This window comes from Microcebus murinus, chromosome 4 (assembly GCF_040939455.1).
Source record: "Microcebus murinus isolate Inina chromosome 4, M.murinus_Inina_mat1.0, whole genome shotgun sequence".
Classification (NCBI taxonomy): Eukaryota; Metazoa; Chordata; class Mammalia; order Primates; family Cheirogaleidae; genus Microcebus; species Microcebus murinus.
The window spans coordinates 61406137-61420036 of NC_134107.1; the positions used below are offsets into that span (position 1 = coordinate 61406137).

The following is a 13900-nucleotide window of genomic DNA, read 5'->3' on the forward strand; positions in this document are numbered from 1 at the left end:
AATCTTAGCTAAGATGGCAAGCTCATGATATATAAATAAGAAACAGTGGCTTTAATTCCCTAGGGTTGGTGGATTACTTTATTACATATTAGTACCTTGTTTTGCGACCTGTGTACTTTTTCCTTTGAGAGAAGGCAGCCATTGTTGTGACTTGATTCATAGTTGAAGATGTCAGTGGATTACAGTGACTGTAACTAAATGATTTAGTCCAGTTCTTCAGATGTTTGTGCCATTTTTAAGAAACTTTAGCCTCTGTCAACAATTTGAAGGTTGTATTTATGGAACTTTGGAAAACTTCTGATCCTTCTTTATCTTTCTTAGGTTTCCACTGTATCCAAAAGGAGGGGAGAAGTTGCAATTTGATTATGGTGTCTATCTTCTGAACAAAAATATAGCACAGGTAAGTAACTCTCATTCATTCCTCTCCTTCCCACATACAACCTACTTCCTTAGATTGCTAACTCTCTTTCTTTATAATATGTACTACAGTTGATCCTTTTATTTAACTAGTTAAATAAGTAGTACACATTAGTAATACATAGTTCTTTTTTGGCCACAGTTGTCTTCCATGCCATTGCTGCAGTGAAGCAATGGGTACCAATCAGAATCCTGTTAAACTCAGAACCCCTGTTTTGTGTTATTACTTGCTGGTAGACTGTACTTGAATGTGTGAGCTTTATAATCTCTTGCCTCTGCAGCTTGACTGGTAATAACTTTCTTCTCTTAGACCACTTGTAGGGACTCATTTTGCATTGTTGTTTATGGAGTAAAAGTTTAGTGCCTTTGCAGGTTCTTCATGGTCTCCTCACTTTATTATTCAGGGCCCAAAGGAAAAGACCAAGCATATGGTCCTTCCAGCCCATCTTGGGTTTTTGTCACGCTTTCAGCATTACATCTGTTAGTATCTCACTTGAATAATGTCTTTCCACATGCCATGGTAAGACTATTAAATGCCTGGGTTTGTATTATGTTTTCCTGAAAGAAATATGTAGCGTTTCTTTAGCACTTTTGGCTCTACTTCAAGAGGAAGATGTTCCATAAATTTTCTGGTTTAAAGGAAGACTAGCTTCCTTTGTTTTTACAAATAACAAATGCTTTCTTTTGTTTTTATTTGGACATCCTTCCGATTGGAGTATCACATGGATGAGTATCCACAAGTTGGCTGTTATATGAAGACGCTATCAGCTGTATCCCCAGACCTTTCAGTTTTATAGAAATAATAAGATTTGTGATGCTTTTGTTTTTATGAGCATGAGTTGCCTTCTACCCAAATGAAACTAAAGACTTTCTGAACAATTCCCTTATTCATGTCTGATCAATCTAGAATTACCCCTCCATATAGTGTCACCTTTGCCCTTCTTCCCTTCAACCAACCTCAGTCTAATGGTGGGTTTTTAAAAATTTAATTTCTATTACAGTTGTTATCCTTTTCTGAAATTGAGTCAGATTTCTAGTTTGCAGTCCTCAATTAATCCTTTGCTTCATAACCTCATATTCATTGCCCTCTCAGTCACACTGCTTTTACTGTTACTTCCACTACAGCTCCAGGCAAGCAGTCTTTTGCTTGCAGTTTCTGGCCCATGACTCACCTTTCCATGTGCCATTCTTCCCACAACTGATGCTTTCCCACCCTCCATTTTTGGCAGATAAGTATTTCAGTCAAAGAAACAGTACTTTAATTTCAAGACTGCTTAGCTCACACTCTGCTGATCTCAGTTGTGTCATACCGTGGAAAAGGCAGTGCCTCTACAGAACTGATCAAGAAATGCCCAGACTAAGACTGAATTAAGGAAGAGATAAATTAGTGGGTAAGTTAGAGAGCATCTCCAGTGATGTCAATCTTGGTGGAAACAGCACATGGATACTACAGGGTACAGAGTTTGAGAGTAAAATTGGTATCATTTAATAGAACTAAGTTCTGATCTGATTTCAGAACTTCTTCTTTTCTTGCCTTATTTTGTATTTCTTGCTCTAGGTACATAGGTCCTGAGGTTGGAAGGCTGTTAGAAGCTCCTAGGTGAAACCTGCTCCTGACAAAATGCTTGGATTTCCTCATAAATCCCAGATTCAAACACATACTTCTTTCTTCTCAAGAGCACAATAGGAATACCAAAGGATGATTTAAAGAGTTGCTAAGAATATCCTAGCTTGCTTTGAGAGCGTGACCAAGTTAAGGGCTGACTATGTCCAGTGGAAAACTTAGGAAAGTCAGCCCTCCACATCAGACTCCTAGCTCTAGCATCTGTTTGGTCTGTACTTGGAAGCACTTCCCAAGTGGCCTCTGACTTTATTCTAAACTGAACCAAGACCACAAGTATGCTGAACTAGTTTTATTCATCTGTTTTAGAAATGGATTGCTTTTCGAAGTTTTATATCCTTTCCAATTTTATACTCTTTTTGAAAATTGAGAAAGAGTGTGTGTGTGTGTGTGTGTGTAAGATCAATAGACTTAACCACTCTAAATCTATAGGGAGCAAGTTCTTGCTCTCTGGGTTTGTTTTTTTTTTGTTGTTGTTTTTGTTTTTTATCACTATTGTTGCAGTTTTAAAAGGAGGGGACAATAAACTTCTTAAAAAGAGACTTTTCTTATATTTCAGAATTTATTCAGGAAGCTTCTTTTGAGCATTTAAAAAGAAATTTTTAGCAAATTTGTGACCTTTAACTTTTTTTGTTTTAGTTCTGTCTAGTCCATCTCTTGCTATTTCTTGGAGAAGGCTTCATTTCATCTTTGACCTTACTACCATCACTTTTTCACATTTTGATTTGTAACAAATCAAAGAACCATTAATTATTATGGCTTCTAACCAAGTATTATAGCAATAAGATATTTCCAGCTTTTGAAGGTTTATTTTTATATACATATATACTAATACATGTTGTCAAAGGAGAGTTTGTCTTCTCAGGCAAGTCTAATTTGTACCCCATCTCTAGAGATGTGAACAAATCATACTATTAAAATGGCCTCACCTCAGTAATTTATAAGCCACGTTAGTGGAGGTGGATGAAAGCATTGGCATGTGTTAAAGTGCCAGAGAAAAAGGAGTGAAGTCATTTAATACTGCATCCATAACTTGATTGAGGATTTGAATAGTCAATGGGACCTTTCATCATAACCAGAAGTAGTAGTAAAATCACTTTTTGGTAGAGGAAATGACAGAACTTAGTAATGTTTGTTACTTCAGTATTTGGGATCAGTCCAGCCCAAGTTTTGAAAGCACAAGCTTAGAAAGACAGGCCTTCAAATAGAAATCCTCAAGTGTTGTTTGAAGAGCTGAGAGCATTGGTAGGGCCTGCTTGCCCTCTTCATGTCACTGCTGTCTAAAGGTGTGTGTGTGCTCTGGATTAGGCATAAAAACTGCGTAAAGCAAAATGCCTGTTTTCAGCACCATTTACTAACATTAGTCAAATGCCAGCCCCTTCGGTTAGAAATAGCCTTCCTTGTTGGTCAGAGTGTAATGCTATAGGAATGGGCCTGCCAAAGTTCAGGTGCAGTGTAATTGACATTGATTTCAAAAACTAGATCCTGTCATAATTGTCGGTAAGTTTATGAGTATGTTATATTAGAATTTATGTAGACCACAGTAGTTTGCTTTTAATTCTCAGAGACTAAAACATAGTATAACAAAAGTTGTAAAACTTTTACCTTACATTTATAGAGAACTTTATAGTTTACAAATTAAATTCATATATATTCATTTCATCTCCATCATCACCCTGCAAAGTAAAAGGGCAGATAATGTGATATGGATTTGAAGACAGTTTGGCTGTGACATCTGCCACTCTGGTGTGATATTACATAATTTGATAGGCTTGGCAGAGGTCCCCTTACTTCTATGTGTTTTGTTGCTCTGTATATTTCCATCCTAAAAATGTACCAAATCAAAGAGGATGACATCCCCAGATAGAAAAGGAACTAAAAGTTCCTTGAGAGCAGAGACAATCTATTTTGTACATCATGATGTTTCTATTAGCAAGCATTCCATTAGCAATGCCAGAAATGCTAAGTTCTGAAGAGATATTTAATAATGAATGAATAATGATATAACACCATCACACAAGTAAAGAAACAGATCTAGAAAAGTTGAGTGACTTGAATGGATAAAGAAAGTTTTATATATATATATATATATATATATATATATATATATATATATATATATTTATATAATATCAATAAGGTGGTTTTTTTTTTAAAAAGGAAGATCCTTACCTCATTAAGCTTATAACCTAATGGGAAGAGACATACAGTAAACAAATAAAGAAGATAAAGTGTATACATACACACACACACACACAATGCAATATTTACTCAGCCTCTAAAAAGAACAACATACTGCCATTTGCTACAACATGGATGACCCTAAGGACATCATACTAAGTAAAATAAGCCAGAAAGAGAAAGAATAATACTTTTTGATCTCACTTATATGTAGAATCTTAAAAAAAAAAGTTGAATAATAGAGTAGGATGGTAGTTATCACTGTTGGCAGGGGCAGAGAAGTAGGTCAAAGGGTATAAATTTGGAGTTAATGTATAAGTCTAGCAATGTAATATACAGAATGAGAATTATAGTAATAATGTATCGTATACTGAAAATTTGCTAAGAAAGTAGATTTTAGATGTTTTTGTAACACACAGATAAATGAATGTTAATGTTTGACTATTGTAATCATTTCACTATGTGTATATATATCAAAATATCATGTACACCTTCAAAACATGTTGTACACCTTAAATATATATATAAAACATAAATTTTTTAAAAAGTTAAGTGTAGGCCAGGTACGGCATCTCACACCCATAACTGTAGCACTTTGGGAGGCTGAGGTAGGAGAATCACTTGAGCTCAGAAGTTCAAGACCAGCCTAAGCAACATAGGCATGTGCCTGTAGTCCCAGCTACTTGGGAGGCTGAGCTAGGAGGATCACTTGAGCCCAGGAGTTTGGAGTTGCAGTGAGCTATGTAGGATGATGTCACTGCACTCTGGCCTGGGTGACAGAGCGAGATTCTATCTCAAAAAAAAAAAAAAAGTTAAGTGAATTTCTTAAAATTTGGTTAATTATTTTTGGTCATTAAATATGAAATGTCTGACTTTGAATCAAAAGTTTAATTTATTATATCTCAAATAAGAAGCAGTACACTTAAAGTATATGTCTAAACTATTAACATAGTTTTGCCATCTTAACAGTATGCCAGCAGCGAAGAAGCCTGGAGAGTGAGTGGCAATGAAATCAAAAAGGCATCTTCCACAGCTTGCCAAGAATTGTCTATTTTTCTTTACAAGAAGTGGTCCAAAGCCTAGAAGAAGTGGTAGTCAGTTGGTGCAAGGTCTAGTGAATGCTGTGTATGACAGTTTCCAAGTCCTGCCTCTGTAGTTTGAGCAGCATTGTTTTGTGACATGTAGTCAAGCTTTGTCTTGCAAGAGGATTGGCCTGTCTCTGTTGACCACTCTCAGCTGCTTAATCACAAGCTTCTTTATAATTTCATCCATTTGGTTGTAGTAGACATCCACTGCAATCGATTGACCAGATTTCATGACGCTGTAGTGGATAATACCAGTGCTGAACCATCAAACAGATACCATTAGCTTTTTTGTATGAATATGCGGTTTTAGACTGTGTTTCTGCACTTCATCTTATACGACCATTGTGCCCAATGCTTGCAATTATCAAAAAGAATCCATTTTTCAGCACATGTAACAATAGGTGTAGAAATGGTTCACCTTTATGTCGTGACATCAAAGAAAGGCAAACTTTGAGACAATTTCTCTTCTGACACTTCTTTACTTCATGCAGAACCCACCTATCCAGCTTCTTTACCTTGCCCATTTGTTTCATATGGTCCAATATTGTTGGAATAGTAACGTCAAACCTTGCTGCTAATTCATGCGAAGGTTAAGATAGATTCACTTGCACTACAGTTTTCAGCTTATCTTTATCCACCCTGGTCTCAGGTTGCCCATGTGGCTTATTTTCAAGATTAAAATCACCAGAACGGAACTTCTCAAGCCATCAACATACTGCGCCTTTATTAGCCATATCTTTCCCAAAGACTTCATTGATATTTTGAGCTGTCTGCACAGTACTGGTTCCACAATGGAACTCATATTCGAAAACAACAAATTTTTTATTTATCCATAGTTTCATAAAAATCGCTCTAAAAAAATCTTTGAGAGATAATCACAAGCCAAACCTAAAACAAGAAGTGTTAAAGTGAAATGTCAGAGATATCACCTGTCAAACTTAGTACTTAAGGAAATCAGACATTCCATACATAATAACCTAATAGTTTTCTCAGTTGTGTTTGTTGAGCATGTACTATGTGCTGTATACACTGAGTTAGGTTGCAATGGGTAGAGCAGTGAATAAGGCACACAAGCTCCCTGATCCCTGCCTTATTAATAAGCTAGACACAAAAGGACAAATATTATATGATTCTACTTATATGAAATATCTGCAATAGGCAAATTAATAGAAATGGAAAGTAAGTTAGAGATTACTAGGGTCTGGGGGAAAGGGAGAGTGGGGGAGCTATTGCTTAATAGTTACAGAGTTTCTATTTGGGGTGATAGTTTTGGGAATAGATTGGCAATGGTTGCATAACATTGTGTATGTAACTAACGCCACAGAATTATATACTTAAAAATGCTTAAAATGGCAAATTTAGATTGTATGCTTTAAATGAGTGAATTATATGGTATGGGAATCATATCAATAAAGGTGTTTAAAAAAAAAAAGGAAGATCTTTACCTCATTAAGCTTATAACCTAATGGGAAGAGACATACAGTAAACAAATAAAGAAGATAATTTCAGATGGTGATAAGTGCTGTGATAGAAATTAATTAGGTGATATAATAGAGAATTACTGGACCTACTTTAGATAAAGCTATCAAATAAGCCATATTGAGGAAGTGACTAAAGTGACTGTTGCTAAGACATGAATGATGGCAAGGAGCTAGCCATGCAGAGAGCTAGGGAACAGAAAGTTCCCTAAGGCCATGGGAATAGCAAGGGCAAAGGCCATTGAGGTAGGAAAGAGTTTGTTGTGTTCAAATAACAAGTAGAAGACTAACGTGGAAGGAGCACAGTAGTTGAGGGGCAGAGGTAGCCAGGGAGTATATTGTATGAAGCCTTAGAGATCACAGGAAAGAGTTTTAATTTTATTCTAAATACACAGGAAAGCCTTTGAATGAATACTTTAAGCAGGAAAGTGGCATGATTTGATTTTTTTTTCCCCAAAGATCACTCTAGCTACTCTAATGGATTATAGGAGGGAACTAGGATTGAACCAAAGTTTCCAGTTAGAAGGCTATTTCAGAAGACCAGATGAGGGTTGATGGTGGCTTGGACCAGGATGGTAGGGGTAGAGATGGAGAGAGGTAAACAAATTTGAAATAATTATGGAACATGAATTAATGGATTGAACGTGGGAGATGGGGGAGAAGGAATATCAAGAATAACTCCTATGTTTTGTGTATGAGTGACTGCTTGGATGGTAATGCCATGTATTGAGATGGGGAAGGATCCAGGAGATGGGGATGGGAGCACCAAAAGATCTGGTTTGGAGATGTCCAGTTTGAGTAGCCTTTTAGAAATTTAAGTGGAGTCATTAAGTAGACAACAAGATATATAGGTCTGGAGCTCAGGGTTGAAAGTCTGTATGGGAGATAGAAATTTGGGAATCATCAACCTAAAGATTATGGAACCAGATGAGATTAACCAGGGAGAGAATACAGAGCTGAAAGGAGGGAGAGACAGAAACAGACACATACATACAGTGGGATTTAGCCGTGGGAAATCACATTTACAAGTTAAATAGAGGAGGAAGAACCAGTAAAACTAAGAGGAATGGCCAGTTGGGTAGAGAGAAAACAAGGAGAGAGTAATAATTTGGAAACTAAGCGAAGTAAATATCTGGAAGGAGGAAGTTATCAACTGTGTCCAATTACAGGTTTATAATTGGATATGCCTGTGGGATTTAAGGAAGTTTCTTTGGTTTTTGTTTGTTCATTCTGTTTGTTTTGTGGGGATGTGGCACTGTTTGTTCATTTTGTTTTTTAAGATGGGAAATACCATATGCTGCTATGAGTGAGCCTTTGCTCTTCCCACTTATCCCACACTGCCTTTTTCACATGCATTAAGGATGATGGGCTCTGGATAAGGAAGAGAGCAGGGAGAAAGTCACCCTTATTATATATCTTATAAAATGAAGACTTTGATAAGTATAACTTAAATGTATAGTTGTTACCACAGTTTATACCACACTGTGAATATATTTAGTGTGAGGATGGCCATTTGTGCAGGCATTAAGTTAGTTTAACTTTTGAATAAAATAAAGCAAGCAAGTATAATAATATTTGAATATAATAATGAAACTAAATAATTTTCTTCTGGGTTGGTAGTACTGAGCCTTTAATAGATTAGATAGATTAGCCTCTAATAGATTAGCCTTTAATAGAATAGTGAGTATGCCAACTGTTGACAGTCTGAGTGACAGAGATTTCTTTTCCTCTTAGAGCTGCAGTGTAATCAGTTCCTGATTCTCTGAGGGTCCCCAAGACCCTCAGTGGGTCTGGGAGGGCAAAAGTATTTTCATACAACATTAAGACATTTCTCCCTGTTCACTGTGTTGACATGTGCATGATGGCACGAAAAACAGTGATGGGTAAAACTGCTAGCCCTTTAGAACAAATCAAGGCAGAGACACTAAACCCTAGTAGTTTTTGTCTTCTATGACACCACACACTCATAGTTTATGTATTAAAAAAAAAAAGCCAGTACCACTTAAGAATGTCCTTGATGAAGCAGTAAAAATTATTGGTTATATCAAATCTTGACCCTTGAGTGCACTTCTCTTTAATAGTCCGTGTGGTGGGAAAAGAGTCTGCATATAGCACTTCTGCTGCATCCTGAAGTGTAATGGTTGTTTCGAGGGAAAGCACTTGTGCAATTGTGTTGCTGACTGAACTTGCTGCTTTTTTATGAAGCATCATCTTTACTTAAGAGAGTGACTGATAACCTGTAGTTATTCAGACTTAGGTATTTGGCAAACATTTTCTCAGAATTGAATGAAATGACCCTGTCACGTAAAGGAAATCAACTGATAATAAAATTCAGGAATTTCAGAACACTTGTGTTTGCCACCCTGAGATTGGCAGCTTCCCAATCCTTAATGATGTTTCTGATAAGGTTGGTAGTGATATTAACACATGTGATTTTAAATTTTCTATAATATGTTCCCAAATAGCCACTATATGTATTCTGTGAGATCATGTGTGGGTAAAAGATTCCTTCAAAGTGTAAGAAAGACCAATGGATTTTAATGTAGCAGAGTATGAGAAGTTTATTGATAGCGTTTCAATCTGAGGATTCTGCATTGCTACTAACCTTTAAAAAACTATTACTTGATGAGTTTGGGAATAGTATCAAAGAAGAATATTCACAATTATTTGAAGAGGCTATTAAAATACCCCTTTCTTTTTCAGCTAAATATCTGTATAAGGCTGGATTTTCTGTTAACAACATATGGGAAAAAAATTAGTGCAGAAGAAAATATGAGACTCCAGCTGGCTTCTATTAAGTTAGACATTGCAAAAAAGACTTGCAAAAATGTAAAACAATGTCACTCATCTCACTAAACTTTTTTGGAAAGTATGCTTGTTTTTTATTCAAAATATTTATATTAACAAGTAATAGATTTCTGTTGGTATTTTTAAATGAATTAATAAGTATCCAAAAGTTTTCTTAATTTAAATTTCTGATAATGGTAAATGTTGATATATATGAGCCACATAAACAAAATGTCTTTGGAGTCCTTAGTAATTTTAAAAATGTAAAGAGATCTTGAAACTGAAATGTTTGAGAACCACTGCCCTAGAGAATGTGGCCACCAGATTTCCTATGACATTCTGAAGTTGCTCATAGTCTGATTAACCAAGATACGTGTGTCAGTTCCCCAGATGTGGAAATGTTATATAAGAAAGAGACCTACCAATTTGAATTCCAATAATGCTATGCAGTACAAGTCAGAAGGTATTCACTATACTCTTCAAGTGCTAGAAATAATAAATTGACAGATAAAACAGTTTATTTTTACCTCACTTGGACATATTTTCCCTTTAAACTAAAACTAGAAACACAATGTCAAAAAATGTCTTTCCATGAGAAAAATAAAACAATTGTAACGTATTTATATAGCTTATTTTAGGATGCAGAGCTCTTTCACATATATTATCTCTTTCATCCTTTGCAAAAGCCCTAAAAGTATTGGTGGTATTATCTTCATTTTACATTTAGATAAACTGAGCCTCTGAAGGGTAAGTTCTTTGGTCACAGTCACACAGCTGTTAGATGACTAAAGAAATGCAGACTTTAATCATCTAACTCTAAGATCAGGGGACCATACTTGCCACTTTCCTTTTATCAGACATAAAGAAACATATTACATAACAGGTTTCCCCATTTTTCTGTGGCTATCTAAGAGCTAAGTATAAATTTAGCACCTTACTTGGCTTAGCATCTTTGGTAACATCTGTCTCTTCCTTTATCCTAGTAGTTTTAAAAGATTCACTTTAGTCTTTTTACTTGTTCAGCAGTCAGATTAGCCTTTTCCAAAACACCATCATGAGTGACATCTTTTGCTAGGAGGAAAATATTTAAAGAATGTACCACAACTGAAATGAAATATGCAATGCTTAGTTCAGAGAGGGTGGGATATAAATTCTAACTATATTTTTTATGATTAAGCCTCATGAAATGAATTATGAGCTATATGAAAAATGAATTTGGTCTGATTTTAGTTGGCATTAAAGTGACCAGCATAGCTTAGATATAAGCTATTTGAAGAATTGAACTCCAAAAATTATGTTTAAATTCTGATACTTGAGAAGAGCATTTTAAATTTGTGTACTTGGGATTCCAGTCAGGATAAAATTATTATCCTAATTAATATAAATTTATTAAGTGAAAGGCCAAAATCCTAAAATAAAATAATTGCAGCATAGCCAAATTGGTTGAGAACAAGTACTCTCGTTCTGGCCTGTCTGGGTTCAAATCCTAGTTCTATCACTTGAGCTATGTGGGTTGAGTAAGTTACTTAACCTCTTTGTGCCTCAATGTCATCATCTGTACAATGGGGATGATAATAATACCTATCTTGTAGAGTTGTTATGAAGATTAGATATTTGTAAAGCACTTACAATAGTGCCTGAAACAGAGTGAGTGCTAAACAAGTGTTTGCTAAATTTATAAAATACAAAGTGCAATATTTTCTTTATGGTTAAGAAATTCCATTTGTGGGCCAGGTGCAGTGAGTGGCTCACCCCTGTAATCCTAGCCTCTGGGAGGCTGAGGCGGGAGGATAGTATGAGGTCCTGAGCAACAGCGAGACCTTGTTTCTATGTAAAAAAAAAAAGAAAAAAGAAAAAAAACATTAGCCAGGCAACTAAAAATAGAAAAAATTAGCCAGGCATAGTGTCACATGCCTGTAGTCCCAGCTACTGGGGAGCCTGAGGCAGGAGATTAGCTCAAATGAGCCCAGGAGTTTGAGGTTGCTGTGAGCTAGGCTGACGCCACGGCACTCTAGTCCAAGCTACAGAGCAAAACTTGGTCTCCAAAAAGAAAGAAAGAAAGAAATCCCATATGCGACAAATATGAAATGAAGTGACAATAATGTGGTAGGACATTGCAAGCTAAATTCAAGTTAAGAGCAGGTAAGGAAAGGGGGAGGAAAGGTTACATTTTTGGCTGCTTCAGTCAGATTACTATGTATAAGGGAAGGAAAAGTATTCAGACACTGTATTCATAGTCACTGAGCCTTTAGTTTCAAGTTAAGGTAATATTTTTTCTTATTTTTAAAAAATAGAAATAACTTTGTATCAGAATGATTCAATCTAGTATAATGTTTTAATACAGAAAAACATTAAGAAAAAATAAAAATCACTTGAGTTTCCAGTACTCAGATAACCATTGTTAATGTTTTGGACACCATCTTTCCAAACATCTATGCAAATATATATACATAGGTTAAATAGATAACATTTTGCATAAATTGTTTTACACAGTGCATTCTGTTGTATGTCCTGCTCTTTTTCATTTAACTATATTGTGATGATAGTTTTCTGTTTTTAAATATAGCTATAAAAAATTTTGTGTGCATTCCATTATGTTGTATGGTCACACTGTTATTTAATAGTTTCATTGTTGATGAACATTTAGATCATTTCTGATATTTCCCTATTGTGAACGTCATTGCAATGAATAAGCATCCTTCTTAGATTTTTGCATGTGTGTTTGGTTATTTCCTTAGGATAAATACTCACTTGCTGGGTCAAAGAATAAATACATTATAAAGTTTGAGATTTTATTTTTTTATCCTCTTGCCAGTAGTTTGTGTTTACCTTTTTCATATGATATCTCTGTTTTTATTTGTACCTCTTTGATTATTAATAATTGCTAATTCATACATTTCATATATTTATTTGCTCTTTTGATTTATTTTTTGAATAACCATTATACTTTTGATAAATACGCCTTTTTTAAAACTATAGGCAGACTAAGATCTAAGGAAATAAAGCATAGGGCTTGCAACTAATTGTGAAGAATCTGCTAAGTCACAGACTTGTGCCAGTCTTTATTTCTCCATTTTTAACCTCCTTTTCCCCCCAATCCCTCTCCAGCATTCTCAGTTCTCTTGCTATATGAAAGCAACCTATGACAGTAGGAAGAAGGCAGGAGTGAAGACAGATTTTAGAAGAAGCATCTAAACTCCCATCTCCCATGGCCTGGCTCATTTCTTCATTCTTTTCCTCTGCTTAACACTTCCTGTCACCATAAAATGTTTCTTTTATCTCTGAGTCCTGTGACTGGTGTGACTATCTATTTACTCTCTTAGTGTTTCTGTGGCTCCTGGTAGGACCGATTATTCACTAACTCTATGTCAGATGATGCTGGACTGGGCAGGGGAAAACAAGGATGGATAGGACTTGGTGCCTAAATCTGGTATTCACTTTCTAGCCAGGGTGACATTATGGTGTAGTATGTGCAAATAATAGAGATATGTGAAAACTTCTTTGGTAAGTATTCCTAGAGGAATCACCCAAGCTGGGCCTTTAAGGCTGAGTCAGGGTATGAGTTTTGAAGGGAACATTCAAACTGTAGCAAGTATCTGCTGTGATTAAAACTTTTCTAAAGATTAGGTATCATAGAAATACCTTTGGTATTAGTGTAGGAAGGAAAGTATGGGGGTGAATGTACACTATGATTACAGTTATTAAAATAGAAATTTTAAAAGCACCAAACAAGCTGCCCTTATATGTAGTGGGGGAAAGACTGCCTAGAAGTATGTCAAAATTGTGTTGTATGTTTTATGGGACCTTGGATAATCTTTCCATTTATTTTTTATTTCTGATTTTTTATTGAACACATATTGCTTTTAGATAGAATGTATATATATATACATATATACATTCTATATATATATATACATATATATAATTGTTATAATTTTTTCAGATAAAAATTGGGGCCTAGTGAAGTTTTTTGACATTCTCAAAATGACACAAATACTTAATGGTGAACCTGGGACTAGAAACTAGGTTTCTCAATCTATTCATTAGCATATAGCTTCTAGTATCAAATTATAGGATATTTCAACAGATGTGGTGGACAATTTCACCTTTAAAGAGATTGTCTAGCTACATTTTTTTTCTTAATAGTGTGTACTTCCTCTTTAAGATTCAATATTAGTTCATAGTAAAATTAACAATATCAGTGTTATTTTTTCATACTTTTTTTTTTGGTCCCTACCTTTGCATGGATACTTTTTTTCCTACTTTCTAAAATACAACAGTGTTCCCCCTCGCTGGGTAGGTCTGGCAGTGTATGTAGTTAGGAGAACAAG

At 35.3% G+C, this 13900-nt stretch overlaps 1 protein-coding gene across 2 annotated transcripts in view; it reads left to right on the top strand.

Moving 5' to 3' along the window:
• Nucleotides 1–13900, top strand: part of UVRAG (UV radiation resistance associated) — a 275388-nt gene that overhangs the window by 212447 nt on the left and 49041 nt on the right. For both annotated transcript variants that reach the window (XM_076002321.1, XM_012744895.3), the window contains exon 13: nt 322–400. In XM_076002321.1, coding sequence (XP_075858436.1) covers nt 322–400 — 79 coding nt within the window. The remainder of the gene's footprint in view (nt 1–321; nt 401–13900) is intronic.